Below are 25,845 nucleotides of genomic sequence, written 5' to 3'. Positions count from 1 at the left end.
GACAAAATATTCAATAAAATTACCAACAACCTTTAAAACTATGTAACTGAAGCTTAAAAGAACAGTGCCACCTTCAGGAAAGAAAAATGGAATGGTTATATGGTTAATGAGAATATCCAGAGTTATATTTTTTTTAAATATGTTTGGAAGGGATACAAACTTTCTTACTTCAGGGTGTAAACCACATTCAAACTGATGGGATTTAAGAAGAAACTTTCCCTATGGAGAGAATATTCCATAACTTCCTATACTACTTGGTATTATAGTCACTGTAGGAGATCAGATACTTGGACTGGGTGGAGCATGTCTGATCCAGTCTGACATTCTCTATGAGAATCTTCCTTAAGTTGAACATCTACAAAATGTTCTAGGTAGAATTGTCAAAGGAGCCCGAGAGAGTTAGACACCCAACCCCCTCTGAAATTTAACTCCCATATTTTCCTTTGAAAATCCCAACCTTAATCTGTAAATATATTGTTGGAGCCACATGGTCTAAAAATATGATTAATTTTAGAAGAGCAGAAAGATTTTCCCAGTCAGGTCATCTGGAAAACTCTGACAATGGGCAGAGAGGAAATTGTGTCATAAAAAGTCCTTTGACCAGTTCCATTGTCATTATTTGAGCATTGGGGAAAGGAAGCATTTTGATTTTTTTTTTAAATCCATAAAAATATTTAAATTGAAGAAATCTGAAAACCACCAAATTCATGGGCACTAGGGTGGTTTATAATAAACCAGTTACTGCTGTCACTGTCTTGTTTTCCTACAAGCAAGCAAATGGCCCTTGGGGAGACAACCTTCAGAGATATTGCTTGCTACCTGCTTTCATGCAGACATCCACTCCCTTATCATCGCTCAAAGTCTTTCTGTTAGCACATTTCTGAAAGGCCACGGTCTGCTTTGTCCACTCATGGCTGATGCGCTATGACACAACGTGATGATGATTTGAAGTGGGGAGGGATGCCTCAGGGGTTCCCCACCCCCATGATTGAAAATTCTGCAGTAGCTGGAGTTCACACAGTGAACGGTTTCCTTTCCCAAGAGGTCTAGGTTGAGTGGTCTTTATAGGCAGAATTTTCCAGTCTGTATTAGGTCTCATGTACAAAGATAAGTGCCAAATGCAGGGCTGTTGGTAATCATCTTTCTGTTCTTTGCACCATTTTATGTTAAGTCATGCCACGCACCAGCTTTCCTGTCACCATCCTTGCCATATGTTTTTTTTATTTATTTATTATTATTTGGGTTTTGATTTCTTTCAGTTGATTTCATTGGTGGATTTGATCCATTTCCTCTCTACCATGTCAATGAAAAACCCACCAACCTTTTGTGCAAGCAGACATATCTGTAAGTATTGGCTACCGTGCTAAGAAGCGTGTGGTGCCTCTCAGCTCAGTGGCTCAAGGTTGCTCTGTTTACTCTCTAATAGGCGGATTTCTCTAGCAGGTATTCCCTTGTCAGGGTTTGACACTTGATGGGACAGATCCCTGGGAGGGGTGAAGTCAATTCCTTTCAACCTCAGGGTGTGGTTGGGTTCAAGCTGTGAATGCTAGTGTGGCCATCCTTGGTTTCTAACATGGCTTCATTACGGCCTCTCACAATGGAGTAAATTCTAGTCCCCCGTGCTAAGATTCGGTAAGAGAGCTTTGTGCAAGGTAACTGTATGCATGCTGGGGAAGGGTGGCAGAGAATCCTCCCCTCCCTTGCCCAGCTATTAAAACTACATCTCAGCTCTGCGCCCAGCCAGTCATAACACAGGGTTTTAGTCCATTACATCTGTGCAGTTCCATGGAGTGAGCACCTAAAGACTTGGCTCCATGACATGCAGAGGCTGGCCTGGTCTCCCTGTATAGATTCTCCACTTCTCAGCCACCCTGTGCAGTGGAAAGTGGGCATTTCCCCCATGTTTGGGTGTTTTATGGTTTACATACAGGATCATACACGTTTGGCTTTATGAGTTCATTTTGCTGGAATTCTGTTTCCCATGGAAACAGTGGTTTATACAGACAGTGCTTGTAGTAGAGCTCAGATGAAAGGCAGTCGTTTCACAACCATCCCCCTCACACTCCTACCATAGATCCCAGGGCTGGCTCCAGATTTTTTGCCGCCCTAAGCAAAAAAAAAAAAAAAAAGCTGGTGTGCCGCTGCCGAAGCAAAACAAACAAACAAAACGGAGTGCTGCCCCTTGAAAAGTGCTGCCCCCAAAGTGCCAAAATGCCACCCCAAGCACATGCTTGGAACGCTGGTGCCTGATAGATCCGTCATTGAATTCTAACTCCTGCCCTCTAATAATCCCCATTTTGTTATTCATTACACAAGAGCTATTGTGCGGTCCACTTGAGAGCTGCTTCTTAATTAGATACTTACATTTAAAGGCTAGTATTATATGTGCTTAGCAGCTATAGACATTGAATTTCTGTTACTCTCTGCATGGAATCTTCAGGAGAGCACCTTGGTGTGCGGAAACTCTTAAGGAAGGATGATTTTAAGTCTGATGCTATAGCAGAATTCTCCCGTAAAGCAAAAGGTGAGGGAGAGGTGGGGCTGGAAAGAGGAAATTGACCTTAAAATAGATCTGGGCAGATGCTCCCAAAATGCATATGCATAGGCACACTCAAACGCGCTATGTCACTGCAGGAGAACAGGTGAGTTTTGAAAAGAAGTTCAGTTTCTCATAACTGAGGGGCTTAGTGGCCTTATTAGGAGGGACGGGGCTGGAGATTAAATATTGATTTTTTTCCTCTCACTTTGTCATTGTGGGGTGGGATTTTCCTGCATCTGTGGAAGCTGCAGGGTTCCTGGGCAGCTCCTTGATTTACTGACCTGGTGCAGTGGAGAAAAACTGCACTTTTGCACCAAAAAAAAAAAGAGAGAGAGAGAGATTAGGTTGCTTTTCTCTTAAAAAATAGTTGTGTGTTATGTGGAAATAAGACTTCACTTATCAATGTCAGCTTCTTTCACAACCTGGAGCAGCATGGAGAGTGTCAGTGCAAGTTTCCTTACAAAACCCCACAGTCTTCATTCAATTTCCAATCCATGATCCTCCTGCTGAGACTGTACACAGTGGTACTGTGCTGTTTAATTTGGGATGTGCAGTTAGCTACCAAGCACTGGATAGACAGCACCCATATATTTCACAATAGCCACCAGATTGTAATGACTTTTGCTTACTAGCAGTCTGGGCTCTTACCCCTCCTCCACACACATCTAGCAGGAGGAGGAGCAGAAGGAGCTGGACACAAAAAAGGAACAATTTCTATATACTGATACCAAAGCATCCTGTAATCTGCGAGCAATAGGATCCCAGGCTCATTATTGGGTTCTTTTCCTGGGAGAGCCCTATCTTCTGAATTCTCAGACTCTTAAGGCCAGAAGGGACCATTCGATCATCTTACATAACCCAGGCCAGAGAACCTCACCCACTGAATGCTTCATCAAGCCCATAGCGTCCTTTTAAGCTATAGCGTGTCTTTTAGAAAAGGACACCAAGCCTTGATTTTAAAAACTTCAAACAATGGAGAATCCATCATGACCCTAGGTAACTTGCTCCAATGATTAATTGCCCTCTTTGTTAAAAATGTGTACCTCATTTCTAGTCTGAATTGGTCTAGCTTCAACTTCCAATCATTGGATTTCATTATGTCTTTGCTATGTTAAAGAGCCAGCTACTATAAAAATCTCTTCCCCACGTAGATACCTGCAGACCTTGATCAAGTCACCGTTTAATCTTCTCTTGGTTAAAATAAATAGATTTGAGCTGCTTTGAATTGTGATTGTAAGAGTGTTCTCTGCTAATTGGAAACCTACAAACAGCCACTAGCTGTTTGTTAGTTATGTTTGTTACCCCATTGGTATGCTGCATTGTTGCTTACAATTGCAATATTTAAATATGTTTAGTTAGCACCCCTTTGCCCCACATACACAGCAACAAGTCTTTATAAATACATGCAGGTTACAATTATTCCTATTTCAATCTGCACTGGCTGTAAGGATTATTTTGGGGGTGTTTTTTATTAAACTGCTTTTGAATACAAAGGGAGTCAACAGACTGTGGGAAAAAATATTGTAAAGGTTTACCGTGAAAGTTAGTTGCCCTTAATCAATCAATCAAATTGCTGCTTGCCCATCAAAGGACTGCACTAATTGTTAACTTTAATACTAATATTTTAAGGAATGTGGATACAAAGTAAGTTAGGACTGGAGGGTTTTCAGTGCATGAGCATCTGGGTCAAAATATTAAAGAGCAGGATAACAAAGGAGTTATTGAAAACTAAAAGCAACCCTCTCCCCAGGCTGAGTCAGAGAGCATTCCCAGCCTAATAAGTTTTCATGAATGAGGGTTAGGAGGCTCAACAGTTTTATCCTTCATTAGCTAAGGCTGAAATTCAGGCCATGTTTCTTTGCAACACTGTCTTCTTTGGGGGTTGTGTGGAGAGGCTGCTCCACGCAGGGTGTCAGCTCAGGGCCATTTTACAGTACTTAAAACTACTACTCAACAAGGTCTGTAACCTGAAACAATTCTTGCCATGTGGAGCATGCAGAGTGCTCTTGAGATGTTGAACAAGCATCTATGACTAACGCTAATGCACACTTAATACCATTAAGAACTCAAATAGCAATGCTGCCCTCTCAGACACATGGAGATTTAGACCCATCGTGACCCATTGCCATCACTTCAAAGCTGTTGTGTCAGAGCCAGTCCATTTTTGTTTGTTCAAGAGAGACCATCCTTATCCTTTGAGTTTGTGAAAAGATCTCAAAGTGGAATTGTGCTTGAGCACCTCTTTTTAGATCAAAACTGTCTCAAACTTATTTCACATCATTTTGATGCTAGAAACTGCTCCCACAGGGGTCTGGAACTGGCCCTGGGTTTCCACAAGAGGTTCACAAGTGCTGGAGAACCTATCTACAAACTTGGTCTGGTTCTGTTACAACTGCACATTTCCACCAGCTTTTGGGTTTCAGTTGTGAGCATCTAGCCCAGTTTTACTGACAGTTACTGCAGCATAAAAAAAACTAAATACATTTTTCTATATTGGTCAGCTGTTTTGTTGCTAAATGTTACCGTCTTCATATCTAACACAGTGGAGCAGTCCCTGCTATGCAAGTGTGGCTGTTAGGCAGCAGCTGGTTGCCTGTGAGTGAGGCAGCCTGTCCTTTCACAGCTGGAGGGACAGGAGTGCTCCACCCACCTCTGGGTCACTACTCTCCTTAATGCTTTCTAACCAATCACACTGTGCTTCAGGCATTTCTCTAATATTGAGCATGGCCACACAAACACTGACACCACAAGCAACTGCCCATGTGCAGCATTTGAGGACTGGCTAATGGGAATAGAACCCATAACACGCAGGTATATGTCCTGAGTTAAGGTAGCCCTGTACTAGGTCGCCTACTACCTGTTAGACACATGAGCAGTGCTACCTTATCACAGCTACACAGAAAAGGCAGTCAGCACAACCTCAGAGGCCATTTTTATCTTTAGTTTAAGTGCATTGTGGAAGTAGCTCTGGATACATCAGATGAGCTGCTCTTAGCTCCCTTTACCATACTGGGATCCAGGGGGAGTGCAATCACCTTCAGCTCTGGTCTGAAGCATTCAAAAAATCAAGTTAAGAATTGTCTAATTGATTTCTTTAAAAATCATTGTACCACAGCTACTGGTTGTTGCCTCTATAGTGAGTTTAACTGCAGAGGTTTCATCGGCTTAGTTATTGCATTTTCTCTGTGTGTGTGCACGCGCACGCACGCATGCACGCATACACACAGTTTTTTGTAACTAACATTTCACAATTGTGGGGTATTTCATAACATTAAATAGTCAGGTGAGCTTGTAAGGAATAATACTAGAGTTTTCACGTTCTTCCAGCAGAGCATGCCAAGTCCTAGGGCCAGATTTTCAAAAGTATTTAGGCACCTAAAGATGCACATAGCCATGGAGTGGGATTTTTAAAAGTGCTTAGGAACCTAATGCCCCACAATAGGAGTTAGGTGCCAAGGTGCTTTTGAAAATCCCATTAGGTGCCTCTCCATGTCTAAATATCTCTTAAAATCTGGCCCCTAGTGGTGGAGATATAGCTGATTTTCAAAGCTTGCAAGTTCCATAGATGGACCATCCAGTGTGCATTCAACTGTCCTGCAAAACACAGGATAGATAGGGTGCACTACTGGAGGACAAAAGTTATTTTGCTCTTACTGATTCAATACTGTTTAAACAGTCTTATGCAGAAAATGTCACCTTTGCCTTTTGAGTTGATAGATTTCCTCTTCCCTTTCCCCCAGGCCTGCGTAAGTGAGGAAGATCCACAAGCTCGATAAATCTTTTGCACCCAGCAATCAAAGGCGCTGCAAGAAATGAAGCCATCCTTGGTCTAGATCTGTGGCAGAGGAAATGCTAGGATAATGAAATCCATTCCACTTCAGTTTTTTTACACAATGAATGTACATTGATGAATGGCCTCTAGGTTTATTTTCAGTTTGTGAGTGTCCTGATGAACCGTTAGTCCGTGGCCTGGCCTTGTTGACCCATGGATGGGACAGGCTTGGCTGAGATGGACAAGTCCAACGGGAACCCTTCACGCTTTCTTGAGCATCAGAGTTGAACAGCTGGGAACTTCTTCCTTCCACCATGGATCTATAAAGAATAAAGTCCTGCCAATCCCAGTGGTTCAGGCTTCAACAGTTTTGTAGTTTACTTTTTTTAAAATGGACAAAGTCCCCAACACAATCTCACCCCTCCCTACCTGTGGGGGACAGGGGGGAGGCTATTTGCCTTTACTGAGAATCTCCACTCCTTATAACCTAAGGATTAGTCCACATAGGAAGTGTGGCCTGATTTCAGCCACTAGGGCAGCTGTGTTGGTGAAAAAGTCCTAACTGTAGACGGGCAAAGCCATGATTTGCTCCTGGTACAGCTTAGCCCAATGTCAAGGCTGGGTGAGCCACACCAGTGCACATTGTAGCTTACAGCAACGTTGTCTGTGTACACTAAACTTACACTGCTGCTCCCACTGTAGACAGGGGCTAAGGCCAAATTCTTGATGCATTAGAGACCTCTTGTACAGAGACACAAGGCAGTCAAATTTACTCCAGGAGTGGCCTGAGCCATGTGGGAATTTGTGGAGAAGAAGAATTTTATTTTAAGGGGGGGTGGGGAAATAGAGGGGATACACATCACTGTAATTAAATTGCATTGTTGGCCACAGTAATTAAAAAAATACAATAATCACCTACTAGAATGTGGGTTTTTTTGTTTTTTTAAAGCAGTTGCCCCTCCTAACCACGTAAGGATCAAGGCCTGAGATGAAATCCTGCTGTGGAGCAACGTAATCTACTACCATGATCACCGCCTGAGCCATCAACTTGTCTCACTATAATGACCTGAGTGCAATTATATTGCTCATTATTTTAGATCAGTTGAGCAAGACAATTTGCTTTTTTGTAGAAAGAGGAAAAATATGAGTTAAGAGCCTCTAAACACATGAAGCCTGAAGCCACATTTGGCATGAGGGAGAGTTCCTTGTTTCTATTTCACTGAATTAGAATGTTCCTTGGTAATGTCCAAGGAAGATATGTAGAGTTAGGGTAGACCTTCCCCTGCCATCCCTCCCACAAAGCAAGTATGCTGCAGGTATGGTGTGAATAGGCGGACAAATGCTAATAGGAAGTACAGTGAGTCTCTGCTAATCCCCACCTAGGGTTTGTCTACACTGCAGCTGGGAGCCAACTTCCCATGCCAGGTAGACAGACTTGGGTTGCAACACTAAAAGTGTGGATGTTGTGGCTCAGGTGGCAGCTCAGGCTCTTTAGCACACCCAACGCCCTACATCTGAGCTCGAGGGGCCAGGCTGAGTATCCGACAGAGCTGAAATGCCCACACTGCTATTTTTCACACTAGAGCTTGAGCCTTACTAGGGGGAGTCCCTCTACCTGGGCCAGGAGGCTCCATCCCAGCTGCAGTATAGACCTAACCTTAGCTATCCATTGGAATTTAAAGACTAGACCGAGTAGGTGCTACCTTTTAAGTCCATGGCAATAGTGTCCATGGAATGAAGAACGGCCTGGAGGACCTTCTTCATCCCATTCCATGCAAGAGCAGGTTCTATGACAAAGGGAGCTGTTGTGCTGAGAGCACTGAAATGGGGCAGATGCTCTTGATGGATCAGGACAAGCTACTAGGGACTTTATTTTACAACTTATAACCTTTTCCCTCCATTGATTTCTATCATTAGTAAGGGCACAAAATCACTTCGTTTCTGGTGCACTAATTCCATTCATTGTATGCCCGTGCAATACTCTATCTTGCTAAAATGGGAAACTACATTTCATTCCTGTCTGTTGTGTTATAAGAACGAAGAGCAATTGAAGGTTTCAAGCCTCTGGATGTTATAGTTAGGTTAATGGTGCCCTCTGCTGGCTAAAAGCATAGTTTTACAAACTAAAATCAACACTAGTCTTTTGCATGGCATCGTAAAGGGACATATACTGGTGTGAACAATGTGTGAACCTAGGCAGTCTTTCACAGCTGAAAGAAATGGCCTACACTGGATTAACTTTACAAGAAGATTTCTGTCAGGATTTCAGTTTCTATCCTAATTATATCCATCATTAAAAACACTGTGATCCTCCTGCTAATAAGTGAGCCAAGTTCTGAATTGAAGCTGGTTCTTACTCTTGAACAAACTTTTAAGTCAGTTTTGAGGTTTAAGATATTCCTTTTCAGATTAATACAACTATTTAAACTAGGCACAACCCCCAGATTAGTTAGCAATGCATATTAGCGCCATTGTGGGTTTGTAATGGATGCAAACAGCCTTGTAAGTACAAAAGTTCACTTCTATTCTATGGTAGCGCTGAAATCTATGAACACCCCACCCATCTTCACTGATTAGCGTCCAAGGTAAGTTTTTAGCAGTTCAAATATCAATTCCTCTTACCTCTGCATATTGTTATGTGGAATAATATCCCCTGCCTCTGCAGAGGTGGTGTGATGGAGCATGTCCTCCATCTGGGCTCTGGGAAGACTCCAGCCAGCTGAACTGAGGTCACTCAGATATAGCCAAGGCCTGCAGTCCTGTTAGGTGTTTAGGAGCATGGAACCAGACAAAGGCTGTAAGTGACTGGGGAGAAGATGCAGTTGATCCTCAGTCTCAGCTGATATGCATAAAAGGAAGACAAATGCTTGACTCAAGAGATACAAAATAGTGTGGTCCTGCTTACACCTTAGAAGAGGCAGGATGTTTTGTTGGAGTCTGGTTCATGCCCCCAGACAGGAGAAGAGCTCTGTTTACTCTGAAAGGTAGCTATGTTGTGGGGGAATGGAATGGTGTCCAATCTGGTACTGGAGGAAATGGGCTAGCAGACTAAGTAACCCTACAATCTGATGCAGCAGGCAAGCCCTCGGATCCCAACCTTGATGGAATGTTGTACTAAAGCATTTTATAGGCCAGACTACACGAGAGACCAGTCTAAAAAGGTAACAGAAGATGCTTTTATTCCAAAATGTGAAGTATAAATCTACAGACTTAGCAAATCATTTTTTCAAATCCATGAATAAGTTACTCTGCAGGCAAACTTTCCTTTATCTGCTCAAAGATCTAACAATTTCTTAAAAATAAAATCACAATTCCAGACAAGAATCATCAGATTTAAACTAAAAGAAGTTACCACTCATCCTGTAAATGGAAAAAATTTAGGACTGAACTTTTCCATGGTCATCTTCCAGCAAAGGGATGGTTCCTAGCAGGCATGGAAGAAGCTCTGCAGGACACTTCTGGGAGGTTGTTCAGTAACCCAGACTGCTAGCAATAGACTAGGAACATCATTTCTAGGGAGGTATCCTCGTGGAGCACCTTCTGTGTTGGAAAAGGGGCTGCCATCAGTGGCAGTCAGACTGGAGATTCTGCAAAGACAGAAGGCGTTTTCACAGTATTCAAGTTGTGTGAGGAACTCCTCATTTACACAATTTAACTTTTCTAGTCCTTTCCTTTCCTCCGTGCAGTTAATGAAGACCTGTTTGGAATAGAACATTGCTTCTTCAATGGAGTCCTGAGCTTATTTATGACATCACTGCTGCTAGATGCATCTCTAAGAGACAAGTTACATGACAAATCAAGGTCTGAACAAATATTAGATTCTTTGTAGCTTTTCCTTCAATGTAGGATCTATGCCAGAACACCATTTCTAGCCAGCTTTCCAGTCCCCAAACACAGGTACTCAGTGAAAACACGCAAGGCCTCAGGTTGTTGAGGAATTCCAGTGCTCTCTTCACAAAGCAGGGATTCCCATCCTTGTTAAGAGTGGCAAAGCAGGAGAATTTCCCCTTTAAAAAAAAAAAAAAAAAAAAGCCTTTCAAGTTTAGAGGAGACAGAAGAGACAGACACTCTCCTCCAGCCCCTTTTGGAGCTCAGGTTCTCCTGCAAAATCAGAGGGCTACAGCTCAGTGGCAAGTCTTGAAGGAAGTGGTTGTTAGCTAGGGCACAAAGTAGATGGCTAAATTCAGATCATCTACCCTGCTAGTGAAAATAATTACATTGCTTTTACAAAGCACAAGCAAGACCCTTCCAATCCATCTGAACTACACACAAGGCATTTGAACAAAATGTTTCTATAAAACCCACCCAGTACCCCCCACCCACGTTCCCCCTTACTCACCCCATGATTCAGGACATGAAAGTCCTCACACTTCCCCTGATGACTGCTCTGCAAATGGGGCATCGTCTCAGGCTGGGGGCACATTCTGCACACACCACCAAGTGGCCACAAGGAACGAATACAATGGACACATCTTTGTCCATGCACACTTTGCACATCCTCTCCTCCTGCAACCGTCGCAGCTTCTCCTCCGTACTCAGTGGAGACTCTGCTGAAAGAGACACACTGAAGTTTTATTACAGAACAGTGTTATCTTGACTTTTTTTGAAAGGATCTTTCTGTTCCATAGTTCAAGAGCTGGATTTAGGGCCATAGTTTTCCCTCCTTGTTTTGTTCAAAATTGTGACCATGACAATGGCCAGGACAAACCCCTGCTATTCCAGTCCTGGGCCTCTCAGAGTTTGTCCACAGGTGGTGGGTTTGAGATTTGAACAGTGGGAGGAAGAGAGGATACAGTTAGTGAACTGTGATGTATGGGGAATCCATGGTAAGCACTCTTTATTGTGTTAGGCAAGATTAATACACCCAAGACCCTATTCCCTGAATGGGGCCTGGGAGGTGCTACCACATTCTGAATAATAAGAGGAAATTATTTTGCAATGTAACTGTTACATGGGAGGTAATGAGCCTTAGTATTTCCTGATGTAGAGACAGTTGTGGTCCAGCCCAGGCAGATACCTCACCTGATTCTTTTGAGCACTCAGCCTGTGTGTCTCGTCTCTGTCCTGGCATACCTGTCTCTCTCTCTGTACGCTCTATAGAAATCAGAAGGAACGAAGATGGCATTAATGCTCCCATGCTTAAAAAACAACACACACACACACACACACACACACACACACACACACAGTGGGTCCTTCGCTGTCATTTCAGTGATGTCAGTTCAAGTGTGCTGTGTTGCTAGATGAAAAAGGTTCTCGTTAGGAGGCGGCGGCTAACCCTGCATGCTCAGCCTGGGATCGGACAGCAAAGCTGGGTTCTCTGATTCTCATAGCAACACCAAGACTTGATGAAGAACCATAAATTAGATAATCCAACTCCGATGAGTCCCGTCCCCCCAAACAAGTGGGCACAAAATTCTGATTTGGGGGGGGATTTTCTAAACAGAAAGATTTCTATTTTATAAAAAGGCTATTTTTGGTCAGAAAGATTGCAGCCAGCGTTGTAGCATGTTAGAGATGGAAAGGAGTGATGGAGAGCAGCATTTGTTCTTTCCTATGTAGAACTGAAGTTATAGGGTGGGGAGGTACTAACCCTAGAAATCTTCCTTTAACAATTGCCTGTGTCCTCACAGTTTAAGCTAGAAGTCATGTTAAAAACATATTTCTACACCACCACCACCCCCAACTGCGCCTCGAATCAGACAGAGCTTCTTGAATCATCCAGTTTAAATAGCAGGCACAAAAGGAATCCATTTCTGGATTTGCTGCAATGTCAGCACTGGGGGGAAGCCTAAGTCTTAATGTAGTACTACAGCTTTTAAAGCAAGACGTAACGGAGAAATATTGAAAAGCAGCTAGACTCCAGGTTGCTGGGAGACTGCTAATGTAACAGATGTTCCAATAACTAGAGACTCTGCTGACCCTTCTACAACTGAACCACTTTCCTCAGTATCACAGGGCTACGAAGCTAAGGAAGCATTATTGCATTTCATTCTAGTCTAGGATGAGACAGTGTAGACCCATGAGATAGCGTCACTGAAGTGCCAAAACTTCAGCGATCATCAGAGGAGGAGGTGGGATGTGATTAGATTGATCAGTGAGGTTTAAGAGGCTAAACTGCCATACCTCTTTCTTCTGCACTGCTGCTCTCTTCCCCATCTACCTGAAGCAGATCCAAGACCAGTTCCGACACAGATAAGTAGCAGGTGCCAGTCAGCAGGTGTCTACTCTGGACCAAGCTCATCACCAAGCTGTGGTCAAAGCCCATCTGCAGGACATTCTGCACTACGGAAGACTGATCCAGAGGAGGAGATGACAATTCCCGATTCCCCACAGAATCTGTAAAGCACAGGGAGGAGACACTTTACAAAAAAAGAGGGGGAGCTTAACAGGCAACTGTAAATCTCTCCCCTCTGATCCAATCTGTCCCATTCAGGAAAAGGCCTTTCCATGAGAATCTGAAATAAAATACCTAAGTAAGTGATCCCATCCCAAAAGTGTAGGCTCTTCAAAGGTCCTCCTTATAGGACAGGCAGATTAGATGGCTGAACACTTCTCTAACTCATTGAGGGATTAAGATGTATGAAAACCAGGTTGCAGCTACTTAACAGTTGGCTTCAGTTTCTCAGCTATATGCTACCCCAAAATACTTGCAGACAATTGTGAATGAAGTTATGCCCCCAAGCTCCTTTTGTTCTCAGTTAACTAGTTTGAACCCTAAAGCATTCCCTTGGACTTCAAACCCATTGATTACTCCTGCAGGGAATTCTGCACCACTGCACGTGTGTAGCATTCATGTCCTCCACAGATTTCTTTGCTTCCCTGCAGGAAAATGACTCTCACGGGGAAGCAAAGGAAAGCTGCGAGAGCAGTCACACACCACTCCCTAGCAGTGCAGGTACATGGTTTCAGGCACCTGGGGCAGCCAGCAGAGAGGTAAATCACCACAGAGCTGGTGACATCCCAGCCAGTGGCCCTGTTCCTGAGCCAGGATCAGCTGGTAGCCCCAGCTGGGCTGGAGGCAGGAGTAGATAGGATTTCCTGTTCTCCTGCTAGGAGTTGCAGGGGCTGTGTCAGACCCACCCCCTGAAACCTACCACTGCAGGCCAAGGGGAGCTGCTGGAAGAGGCGGACAGTAAGTCTCTCAGTTGGCGCCGCTTCCAGCAGCTCCCATTGGCCCAGAGCAGCGATCCGCGGCCAGTGGGAGCCGTGATCTGCCAGACCTGTGGACGGGGCAGGTAAACACACCAGCCCAGCCCGCCAGGGGCTTTCCCTACACAAGGGGCGACCCCTGTTTGAGAAACCCTGCTGTAAAGGGTAGCTTTCTTCCCTTACTCCTCAAACTCAGAATGCAGTGGCTTTTGTATCCCCAACTTCCAAAAGGTCTCTGTGTGTTGAAGATCTAGCCCCCAACCACCATTTCCAGAACCAGCTGGCTTTAAACTCTCCTTCATATCAACCTCAAAAAGGCACCCAAGAACCACTCGCAAGCTCTTCTACTGGCAGATCTATGTACTTTTAAAATACCTTCGTTGTGGGTTCTGAGGACACAGGCAATATTATCACTAGCAATGGAGGAGCCTACAGAAACTGAGTTGAGCACCCCAGATTCTGAATGCTAACCGGGTCTCTCTTGTCCGCAAAACTGGTTGCTCAAGAAACTAGACTTAACTGATTTTAGTTCAGTGGCCATTCTGAGAAGTTTAAAAAAATAATTTGGGGTGAGATGAAACATTTTGTAGGAAGCAAAATTTAGTCAGTTTGAATAATTGGAAAGTCGTTTGAATAAAAAAATGAAACTTGTAATTTAATAGCATCAAAATGAAATGTTCTGATTTTTTCAAAAGTTGGGGGCTTCCCACCCCCCAACCAAGACAAATTGGTAAATTCAGCACAAGTTTGCTAAATGTTTTTACCAACCTGAATCTGCATTTTTTGGCAAAAAAGCCTTGGCTGAAAAGTAACATCCAGCTTTAGCAGGCACTTTCAACAGCAGAGCTCACCTTGGTTTCAGGTCCCAGAGGAAGTTTCTTAGTAATAATTCTGGAAGCTATTTCATATCAAAATGCAAGCCTCTCAGAAAAGGATTCTGCCTGCAAACTCTAGAATATGCAGAAGCCAGAGCAATAGATCTGCAGCACTTTCATCAAAAAGACAAGACAAGAGAATATGCATTTCCACACAAACCTTGAGGTACAGGGGGATCTTGTTCAGCCCGTTGCCAGGAGCCTCCCTGAAAACATCATAAGACACAAAACAGTCACAGGAGGGAAGTGTCTCCTCAAACCTCCCTCTACCCTCCACTGCACAACAACAACAAAAAACATTTAAAACTCACTGGAGCTACTAGAGTGTTGAAGTCAGAGTCCTGAACACTGCTAACAAAGTCTCTGCCCCTTGACTGCAGCAAAAACTCACACCTGCGAAGAAAAAGGCAAATACCCAGTGAAAGACAGCAGACCTTGTCTGAAATTCAGCATCATGAGGGTGGTACTAAGCTCCCTAATGAAACAGGGTGTATACAGCAACATCTCTACATACAAAGCGTAAACGTCATTCTTGCCACAGTGGACAGGCCCTCCCTGCTGTAAAAAAATCTTCCCGATCAAGCAGAAAGAATGGTGGTTTGAGGCTCCTGATCTCCCCAGAACAGGTCAGACTTCATTTTAGGCCTGTGAGATTGGCTTTTGCAATTGAGCCTTTCAGACAGATTGGATCATGGGGAAAATGGGTTTGTGGCCTCACCTGTAAGAGCCACCACAGCAGGACTTAGGTGTAGAGCATCCCGCCATTTACACATGAAGACCAATACAAGTGGAATACAAGGGCTGCTCCGATGCCGGTAAGAGACAAGGCAGTGTTAAAGTTACCATGAAGCAGTGGTAATAGAGATTGACCCACAGATCACGATCCATAAACTCTATAGACATAGGGGTCTGAACTCCAAGGCTCTGGCCAAGTCCTAGTGTGTGATTTTGATTGAAAAGCATTAGACTTGTAGACACAGGTCATGTAGATTTGTACAACGTCTAATCCAACAGCTCTTCACTTGGTTGTGGCCAATGATAGAAGTGTACAATGATTATCATTACCACCATCTGAATGAGGGAGAGAAGAGATTGCAACAGTAACAATGCCGCTTATTAGGATGGGAGCTTCCGGGGTAGTTATCAGTCTCTTGGTAGTTCCTGAGCTCACTAAAATTCCTGCTTTGACCACAAGCTGTTCCAGGATATAGTTTTTATGATGCAACTAGGCCATAAGCCACCAGATTCATTTCAGGTAGGTTTATCAGCTAGTAGCACTCTTCGTTCACTATTGAGCTGGTTGGATTTGAACGGATAACAGATAGACAGCTCTACATACTAATAATCCAGTTACATCTTACCTGGGGCATGAGGTTTGACTGTGGAGCAAGGTCCATTCAGTATAAAACTGACTAATGATGTGTACTTTGGCCCCAACAAGCATTAGTATACCATGAATTACCTTGGAAACCACTTGGCATGTTCCCTCCAGGGGTCATCTCCAAGCTCCCAGTTCCTCAAGCTGCCATCACAGTAAAAACACCTCACAGTGTCACCTTGACCTGAAAGGAGCATTAAGAGAAGATTGGAGGTCAGGTACATGAGCAGCTAGCTACACTAACCCACAGGCAATTTGATGTTGCTACCAGGAGAGCTGGGGGACGTACAGTATGTTTAATTGTTAGCCTGCTATGGTACCAGACCAAACAGTTGAGCACACATCACGACTGTCCCAGGACTCCGGCTCACTACTTCTGCAGCTCGCCCCTGTTCAGAGACAGGGAGTCAGGTTAGAGCACTAGTTCAAAATTTGAGTTCTAGCTGGCTTGCCTAAGTTGCACCAATCAATTATTGGGATTCCAGTGTTGGGTCAATGAACATTTCGGGATTCATGGATTCACTGTGCAGCCCCTTTGTGGGCTCATGTATCCCAAGTATACCTTATACGTCCACTCCCACTGCACACAGCTGCCCCCTCCTGTTTCTTCATCCAGCAAACTGCTCCCCCATAAAGACGGCCAACTAGGGGTCCATGAAATTGGTTTACACCACTCCCCTTCGTAATAGGAGGCCTCATTATAAAGATCCCAAGCCATCCAGCCCAGGGAAGAAACTGGGCAAGAGATTCAGTGGGTTTAACAATATCAGCATGCCTGCTACAGGGCATGATTTTGAATAAAGCTATATATAAAGTTACACCTTCCCACTCAGCAAGTTATAATTGGGTCTCACTAAAAAGAGAATTTCTGGGAATGGATAGGCCTTCCAGTCATAAGCTGGACCCTTTAAGGAGTTTCGGTACAGCTGTTCCAAAACACTGGGCATTCAGAAGTCCTTGAACACTCTAGAACAATGGAACTATGAGGATCAGATGACGCAATGCTCTGGAATTGCCCCGTCTAAGTGACCTCTGGGGTTGCCATGTTGTTGGATTGTTTCCTGATGGATCCCCATTCTCAGTATTATGTTTTCAACAGCTGGTCTGCAGGTAGAAAATAAATTCCAAAGCAAATCTGACAAAGGGTTTCAACTACAACCTCTGCCTTCTGGTTTATTCTGTTTTCCTGAGCTGGTTGTTCTTTTGTCAGTAGTGTTTGCCTCTAGAGCATACATAACTATAATTCCAGAAAAGCTATGAGCTAGTACACGGTGGAGAGTTCACATCTGGTTGCTCAGTTCAGGACTAGTAATAAGAGGTACCTCCTCACACCATTTGTTGTGAAGTACACTGCAAAGCCTTCTCAAGGAACTCAATGAGAGTCATTTAGGCTATGTTAGTATTCATGTGTATTTAATATATAGTAAACAAGAAATACTGCACATGTAGTTAGACTATAGAAAGGAATAACCTGTCTAGTGCTACATTAAGAATTTTAGTTCCACAGAGGGATTCTATCAATGCTATAAACAGAACAGCAGCTCACTGGGTCAACCCCTACAGAACTATAGGTGAAATACAGGTTGTGGAAGGCACGGAGGTACAAATGCAGTGCTTGCATGCGTAGAGAGATTAGATAAACTGTCACAGAACAAACCAAGGAATTTTAGACACCGTCTCCGTAAGCATGTGCAGCTATAGTTTGTGGATGTTATGAACAGATCGTGTGGGGGGGAGCTCACACATTTCAGCCAGAAAAACCTGAGTCCTTACACTGGGGACACCCCATGAGTAGGAGTTTTCAGACCAAGACAGGAATAGCAAAGACAATGAAGATTTAAGATTTTAGCATTAGAGTTCAAAACAGCAGTTTTCAAAGTGATTCCTCAGATGAAAAGCCCCAAACTCAAATTTCCATTCATGACTCAGTTAGAGAGCTAGACAGAGCCTAAGAGACTTCTCTATCCAAGAGCATGAAACTAGCTGGGATCCACAGAGCCCAAAACAGTTTCTGAACAGGGGACACCTACAGACAGATGAGGGTCTTTCTTTTTCAGGAATAAGTATAAAAACTCCACCCTGTCCCCTCCATAACACATTCTACTTTGCTTCTACTTGAACTGTTTGAAGGTCATAACTCACATTAGACTTCACATTTTAGCCAACTGCTCAGATACTAAAGAATGTGGTACAAACGGGGTACATAGCAAGTCAACAGTCATGTCCCCTCATTGCTGTTACCATTATCTTCATTTGTCTGTCACGCCCCTTGTTGCACCTGGTCAAACTTAAAATAAGTTCCTCAGAGCAGAGACTTTCCACTACAGGTTTGTGCCAAACCTAACCCAGCAGTGGGGAAGTGAGAGTCTTTTTGATCTGTGTTTACACAGCACAATGAGGTCCTGGGTCCATGCCCAGGGCTCCTATGCAGTACCACATTACCAAGAAGAAGAAGAGACTCCCAATCCCAACTGAGGCTGCTACATTAAAAATAAAAAGTGTAAATGCACCTGGAAAGCCCCAAAGCCAAGTTACCAAACGATGGCGTTTGACCTTCCAGGGCACTCTAGTCAGAAAGGGGTGTGCTCTAACTAGGTTCCCCCCGGCGGTGGCATTTGCAGTGTAGGCCTTAACTCTGTCCCAGTGCTGTGAGAATGTGGTGCAGGGGATAAGTGGTGTCTGAATCTCATTCTCTGCTGTTCAGGATGGTCCAGTTAGGGAGAACTCTGTGGTCCCTCACACCTAGAAGAGGAGGGTCAAGTTGTGGCTCTACTGGAGAGGGCTTCATGGTGTGGCTGGCACCAATCCCCACTGCTTCTGTACCACAGTATATGGGTGCAGTATTAAAAACCCTAAATAGAGCTTGTCTAACAGGACACACCATACAGCTCTACAGTCGCACACAGAGGGAGGCTTTCCCTACCGTATGTACCTGTATATAGCCTTGGCAGAATGAAATGTTTTTATATAATTGATAGCTAATAAGCTTTTTTATTTGTGTTAATTAAAATTAAAGGTTTTCAAACTGTGGGGTGTGTCACCCCAGGAGGGCAGAGGAACATTGGGGGGGACCAAGCAGTGACACTAGCCCCACATGGCACAGGTCAGGGAGGGCACACCACCTCCACCCCCAACTCACCTCAGCAGGCCACCTAGCCCGTGGATCAGCGTCAACATGCACCGCGGCCCCACACCGATTTCTGCTCCCATCAGCCTCCACATGCTGCCTCCACCCCCAGAGACCGTTATACACACCTTCCCCCACCCTGTAAACCTGAGGGGGGGGAGACACCAAAAATTTTAACTCAAAAGAGGGGCTCAGCTCAAAAAGTTGAAAACCACTGATTTAATTTTTCACTGAGAGGGATCTCCTGGGGGAAGGGGGGGAATGTCAGATTTAAACAGTAGATGTTGAGATTCAAAAACGTTGAAGATTTATAACTATTAAAAGGCAAGTTGTCAACTTTACATGTCAATATACAGAGTAAAATATCTTTAACATCAAACTCTAATAAGTCTCAAGCAACTATTTGCCTCTCTCTAAATTTATCATCAATGGAAATATTTTTTTGTCGGTTTCACAGCACTGCACAAACTGATGTGTATCAACATTTACCGATAAAGCTCTAGTCCTGCCATGCCTACCTGTATAGAAGAACCCTGCTCTGGCCAGTTGCTCAGGATACAGCTCTGTGTATGGTGGCCAGCTCTGGAAAGTGGCTAGTCGCATCGCCTCCGTTTCCATCTCCGGGTATTCTGGTTGACTGGGCAGGGCTGCTTCTTCCACATCCATCCTCTGTAGGAGGCTGAGGATCTGCCCATCCACATAGTCCAAGATCTCCAGAAAGGGGAGCATCTGCTGGTTGCCAACATCTTCACCACAGATGAACTTACAGGTAGGAAAAAATTTTTGGTGCTCTCGCATGGGCTGATCCTCAGCCTCCCAGCTCCTCAAGATACCACCACAGCAGAAGCACTGCACTCGGTCGCCAGGACCCAGGAAGAAAAAGCCAGCCTTAGCCAGGTCTGTGGCAGAGACAGGTGAGCTCTCTGGCCACTGCCGGAAAGTCCTCAGTCTCTTCTCCTCGCTCCGCATGCTGGTCTTAGACAGCCGAAAATGCCTTTGCCCAGACCTGATCTCCTCTGGGGGAAAGCTGTCCTCCATGTCCCAGCACTGAGAGAGGGGAAAAAAATATCTATGACAATCCCTCAGTGAGGAGCTGTATTCCTGATGTCAGGCAGCACTCAGACTGCCAGTCTGCATTCACGTCCCCACAGCTCAGCCTGCTACATGTTCTAGAAAGCTCATGGTCTCAACAAAGCCAAGCATGTTCCTGAATTGCAGCCAAACCAGAGACCCAGATTGTCTATGACCTGCTGCTGCTTTTTCCTGCCCCTTTTCCTCTATCCCCACTAGTGCCTAGAGAGAAGAGACCAGAAGTTTTTCCCTTCCAGTCTCTCAAGTCACAGGGAAGCTGAAGTGGTTTGCAGGAAAAGCAAAAAAAAGGCAAAGCTTATTCAATGCACTTGGACAAAGTCGCTCCAGCTTTCAGTCTCTGATCTGAGCAGTGAACACTCAGTCACCTCTCTAGCCTTTAACAAAAGTATAAAAAGGATTTAAATTCCTCTGTTTGCTTTTCTAGAGACATGTTCAACAAGCCAGAAGCCTACACAGAATAGCCAAGACCCAAGCAAACATTTCCTCGTGTTATCCCTTTTATAACCAAACACGCCTCCAGTTACACAGGTCGCATATTCGATTAGCAGGCTTCTCCTCTCATGACGTGTAACATTTAGTATTCATTAGTACGGCAGTCTGTGGCCTGAAGCTGAATCAGCAGCTTGTGACTGGTCATGCCTACCCATCCCATTTCACAATACACCCCACCACGGCAGCAGAACCACTACAGAAGTAGCCCAAAATGTTGAGGCCCACTTTCCTATACTGGTTTCCCCAAGTCACAGTTAATGGTGATAGTGGTTTGCTGCCTTCACTAGTCCTATATCAAAAGGAAGACTGAAATTAAAGAAAATATATTACTTGATTATCCAAGCCTCCTTCCCCCCCCACTCAAACTGAAGTAATATTCCTCAGATATCTGTAAGCAGATCTGCGAGGTTACCACCACTTCTGTATTGCCAGCAAAAGTAGATGCAAAAAGGCTCTGGGCCTAAATCTTCTCTCGCTCACACGGGTGAGAATCAGGAGTGATTCCACTAAAGGTAAATGAAATACTCAAGAGTAGGAGACTCCATATACTTGGCAAACAGCAGTCATTGATAAAGCCTCTTAATATAAATGCACCTAAGAAAACCGAGTCAGAGTCTAGGTCACTAGTTCTGTTCATGACAAGGAAGTATTGACCATCTGCTAGCTATTAATGGACTTTTGTGGTATAAGTGGACAGGGGCAGCTCCAGGCACCAGCACGCCAAAAGCGTGCCTGGGGCGGCAAGCCACGGGGGGTGCTCTGCCAGTCGCTGCGAGAGTGGCAGGCAGGCTGCCTTCGGCAGCATGCCTGCGGAGGGTCCGCTGGTCCCGCGGCTTCGGCGGACCTCCTGCAGGCATGCCACCGAATCTGCAGGACCGGGGACCTCCCACAGGCAAGCCGCCAAAGGCAGCCTGCCTGCCGTGCTTGGGGTGGCAAAATACCTAGAGCCGCCCCTGTAGGTGGATAGTTCTCAATACGGTGCACAGGCACCCATATATTAACAAGATAAAATAAATGGAGCTATTATTTAACAAGAGTCAGAGCATTCTAAAGACATTTACTATCAAGATGTGGCCAACCATCACCTTGCCCACTTTACTGCATGGTGCACCCCTTTCCCTTTGGGAGCTTTTGGTAGCCTGAAGGGAATTGTACAGCACCTAACACAGTGGTTCTCAAACTTCTGTATGGGTCACCCCCTTCACATAGCAAGCCTCTGAGTGTGACACCTCCCCTTATAAATTAAAAATACTTGTTTATATATTTAACATCATTATAAATTCTGGAGGCAAAGCAGGGTTTGGGGTGGAGGCTATCAGCTCACAACCCCCGATGTAATAACCTCACAACCCCGAGAGGTCCCGACCCCCAGTTTGAGAACCCCTGACCTAGCACATTGTAGGCCCATTCTTTACTATTAGTACCTTGTTCACAGAGAGGCCAGTGGCAGAGGTGATATGGAGTCCTAGCTACCCTAGTAAAAGTCCCGCCAGAAGAGGGTTGCAGTACATTGGTGGGTGTGGAGAAGCTTACTCTGGCATTGCCTGTGAGATACATGTCCCACAAGTGACAGATTGAAATCACCATTACTAGAAGTCCAGTATTTCATGGGCACTCACTGACAGACAGCCCCAGCTGCTCAATGCAGCCTGCTAACCTGCACCTCTCCCCCACAGAAAGCCAGGCAGAAAAAAAAACCATTACTAGCAAGACAGCTAGAATTTCCTTCCATAGCCATAGCGGGACAAACCTAAGTGGAGGAGAGAAAGGTCCTGAATGCCCATGCTAAAAAGAAAGGGTGTTTGTGCTGAATACACTGAAGCAGTTGTTTGAGAACTGGTGTAAAAGAAATCCATATAAAATTGCTAGAGTCAGTGAGACTTGGGGGATTTGCAGTGCTGTAAAGGTACTTGGAGGCTGCTTTAACCTACATACCAGATTTCACTCTCAGATCTCTGAAGAGCTTCAGAGCAACTTGCTTGTTTGGGGCAGTTCTGCAACTCCAGCACTATTTCAGCCCTGGGCTCTGCCAAAGCAAAAGTCATAGTTAATGTCAAACAGTTGCAGGCATTGCTCTCTGCAGGGAGCCATCACCAGTGATTGTCACTTACTGAACCATACACTGGAACAAGTTTACCCAGTTGGGGCAGGGGTGGGGGAGAAAGAGGAGGGTTACCTCATCTAACACTCAATAGCAGAGCTAGACTTCTTCAGTGGCAGGGAGTGGGGGACACCAGGCAGTTAGTATGCTGGAGTGGTTTTCTTGGGGGGGATTGGAGTTGAGTTGGTTTTAAACTAAGACAAGTAAGAGAGATCATCCAGTTCATAACCCCCTGGTCATAAATCACAGCCACCCACCCCTTCCTCCTTCCCTCCCCCAAAGGAAGCCCCCATTTATTTGGTTATGTTGAAATAATCTATTGATCCTGCTAGAGACCCTTTAGACAGGAGCCTTCTTAGCAGCCGAATTCTCCAAGACCAGACTGAGATGGCAAGAAGTCACAGAAGTGAAAGCCAGTATTTCCACCACCCAATGCACTTTCCTGGGGCATCAGAAACATAGATTAAGCCCCCTGCATCATCTTCCTCAAAGTACTCACTCAGCTCTGGGCCATTAAAAGCTAAGGCTAGACACCCATTCATTAGCAGTCCCATTTCAAAGGGGGATCTAGCCAGAATCCAGATGCCTCCCTCCAATTCTACTCAGCAAAATATTGATCAAACAAGAACATAACTAACCAGCTACTAATCTGCAGCCTATGGAGCACTTCTAACATCCAAGACCCTCCTAGAGGAGCTAGTTTGTCTCCCCAACACTATTTAAAGGTTCCAGGGCCCATTGCCTTGTGCTGTGACTGAGAGAGGTCAGCTTTGTTTCTCTTTTTCCTAGATCATTGCAGCTGCCATTCTGGAGGGTGTGGTACACCTTGCAAGACCTGAGTGATTTCACCTGCTGGGGAAGTGCCTATTGCTGCTTTCCTCTGATTGGCCGTTCTACCTTTCATCTCCATTCACTCTGCCTGGGAGGGGAAGGGCCCAGGTGAACTTTCAGCCATGTCTCCTACTAGTCTTTCAGTAAGTAACCGTTCAGGCAGCCAGAGCAGACCTCACTCCCTGTTGCTGTTTGGGATACTCCCTATACATACCCACAGTTGTCATCCCTCCTTCTCCTGCCCCTGAAATCCCCCAGTGAAAGTGGTAGCTGAACAGCAGCCTCAGAGATTCTCTGTGGAAAAGGATGTCGTGAGGGATGCTTAAAGTTGTGTGCTGGAGGATTTCATGGAGATTCATTCTTAGCCCCTGCAGCACCCTGGAGACCAATTAGGAGCTAGGAGACCTGCTGTAGCATCCCAGTACTATATATTTTTGTATAAAAATTTAAAAAGCCATTGAAAAATTTAAAAAAGCACAAATAATTATACAAATTGATTAGCAGCAGCAAATATTTATATTGTGGTAGCACCCTAGGGTCCCCAGCCTGACTTGAGCCACATTGTGCTGGGAGCTGTACCTACACCTTGATTATGGCCCTGATCCTGCAAACACTAAAGCACCTGCTTCGGTGGGACTACTTGTGTATGTAAAGTTCGGTAAGGATTTGCAAGATCCAGGCCATAACCGCTCTGTGCCTCCATCTATAAAATGGGAATAATAACATTTTCCTCCATCATAGGCGGTGTTGTGAGGATAAATTCATTGGGACATAATTATCATTTACACTAAGCCCCCTGTGGACTGCTCTGGGGCCCTAAAGTGGATGTAAATTACATTTACATTCATTTTAAGGCCACTTCACACTGCCAGAGTGGTGCAAAAGGTGTAATGTAACTAAGAGACCAGCCCATTCATATCTATGAGTGGCTCACACGCTTCAGTGATTGGGGTAGGACTTGTATTTCAAAACCATTTTGTCAAGAGATTTTGGACTGCTACCTGCTGGGTCAGTGTGAGAGATTTGGGAACATCAAACCTTGGTGGCAGTGTAACTCCATACACTGTGTACGTGCAGTTCCCTTTGTAGTGCTACTTCTTCTTTGGATTGCCACGATTCTGAAACTAATCGTTTCTCTTTCTTTTAATATCTGTTGGTATCATCTCATATTTTGCACTTTTCTGTTGCATCCTCATCTGTTTTGTGCCACCTTCTCATTTTCAACCAAATATACTGGAAAATATACACATGATGGGGGCCATAAAGGGAGGAGGACTTGCTCAAAGCGGTTTGAATTGTTTGCTTCAGCTATGTTTTTGCAGAAGAGAATGATCTTTAGCTTCCACAGCATCCCTGAAGTTTGAACACTCCCTGTATCTTTCTTTGTCCTGGAATGATTTTAAGGTGGGTCTTGAATGGAACAGGGATTTGAAAACTCATATCTCCCCTGCCACATTTTCCATTTGGGAAAACAGAACGTGCTACTACTCATCTTGAAGAAACCTGTTGGATCATGCACTGCCCCTAATTAACCAAAATCCCTTTCTCCAAACAAGACTATAAAACAACTGTATGTTTTTTAAATTAAAATGTCAGCCTGACCATCTGAGGTGGTAACTTTGTCTTTAATGTGCTTTAATTAAAATCTTGAAGGTGAAACCTAAGACATGCTACAAACAGTAGAGGGCAGTGCTTATTTACAATATTGTTTTGAGAATCCTGTTGTGGATGGATGTGGTTTTTTTGTGTTTTTTAATCCTTCCTGAGGATAAAATTGCCCATTAACTTCTGCTCCGCTGGTCCTACCCTTACAAGTATATATGGATTTTGCAGAACATACATTAAAAACCTAAGACACTTGGAAAAGCCACTTGGACAAATTCCCAATTACAAGGGATATTTTGGGGAGCTATTAGTGAGTTATAGCAAGGTGTCTGTTAATAAATAATAATGATGATGAATACTGGTTTGCTTTTATGAAGCATCTTTCAGTCAAGGATCTTAAAGTGCCTGGGGAGAGTTTCTAAGTATTATTATCTCTATTTTGCAGAGGGGGAAGTTGCAGAACAATAAAGTTAAGTAACTTAACCCAAGCTCATGCAGCAGTTTGGGCAGAGTCAAGCATGGGTCCAGGTCTCCTGATGTTTAGGCCTCGGCTTTAATTATTAGGCCTGTTAAAAAGGAGAGAGCTGTAGAAGGCTTCAGAGATTGGAATGTAAGGGCCATAAGATGAGGTAGCTTTTAATGCCAATGTTTGTTGTAATAGAACCTCCTTAATTCTGTCTTAGCAATGTAAACACCCCATGATTTCCTTATCCCAAACCTGATAGTCGCAGCCCACATTTCAGTCAAGGTTCAATCACAGAGAAGTCTCCATATTATTGAGATTTCATTACTTTTACGAAATAAATTGCAGTGCATTTATCAGCAGTCTAAAAAGTATTAATAGTAATAATTAAAACTAAACCCCAATCGCCCTAATATGG

At 44.3% G+C, this 25,845-nt stretch overlaps 2 protein-coding genes across 12 annotated transcripts in view; one reads left to right on the top strand and one right to left on the bottom strand.

Moving 5' to 3' along the window:
* The window catches only part of NKAIN4 (sodium/potassium transporting ATPase interacting 4), an 82,065-nt gene extending 75,402 nt beyond the window's left edge, over positions 1-6,663 (top strand). For 4 of the 6 annotated variants that reach the window (XM_039497359.1, XM_039497354.1, XM_039497361.1 and 1 more), the window contains 2 exons: positions 1,260-1,344; positions 6,280-6,663. In XM_039497359.1, coding sequence (XP_039353293.1) covers positions 1,260-1,344; positions 6,280-6,289 — 95 coding nt within the window. In that variant the 3' untranslated portion in view covers positions 6,290-6,663. Of the gene's footprint in view, positions 1-1,259; positions 1,349-6,279 lie in introns of those variants that run through there. The other 2 variants (XM_039497360.1, XM_039497355.1) reach the window with 1 other exon arrangement.
* Positions 6,664-9,465: 2,802 nt separating this feature from the next.
* On the bottom strand, positions 9,466-23,305 carry BIRC7 (baculoviral IAP repeat containing 7). Of its 6 annotated transcripts, none has more exons than XM_039498832.1 (10): positions 23,167-23,305; positions 22,363-22,453; positions 19,362-19,890; positions 15,801-15,900; positions 14,650-14,731; positions 14,499-14,544; positions 12,438-12,650; positions 11,334-11,405; positions 10,651-10,861; positions 9,466-9,898 (listed from the first exon to the last, which is right to left on the bottom strand). In XM_039498832.1, exons 3-9 carry the CDS (start codon positions 19,879-19,881, stop codon positions 10,659-10,661), a joined length of 1,236 nt encoding a protein of 411 aa, XP_039354766.1. In that variant the 5' UTR covers positions 19,882-19,890; positions 22,363-22,453; positions 23,167-23,305; the 3' UTR covers positions 9,466-9,898; positions 10,651-10,658. The 6 variants fall into 6 exon arrangements, with proteins under 6 accessions (XP_039354766.1, XP_039354769.1, XP_039354767.1 ...); XM_039498835.1 differs by having other exon boundaries at positions 10,651-10,858; XM_039498833.1 differs by lacking the exon at positions 23,167-23,305 and adding an exon at positions 23,028-23,162.
* Positions 23,306-25,845: the final 2,540 nt, after the last annotated feature.

Source organism: Mauremys reevesii, linkage group 13, assembly GCF_016161935.1.
Source record: "Mauremys reevesii isolate NIE-2019 linkage group 13, ASM1616193v1, whole genome shotgun sequence".
NCBI classification, from domain to species: domain Eukaryota; kingdom Metazoa; phylum Chordata; order Testudines; family Geoemydidae; genus Mauremys; species Mauremys reevesii.
Note: the sequence above shows the minus strand (reverse complement) of the source record. Positions and strands in the feature narration are given on the sequence as shown.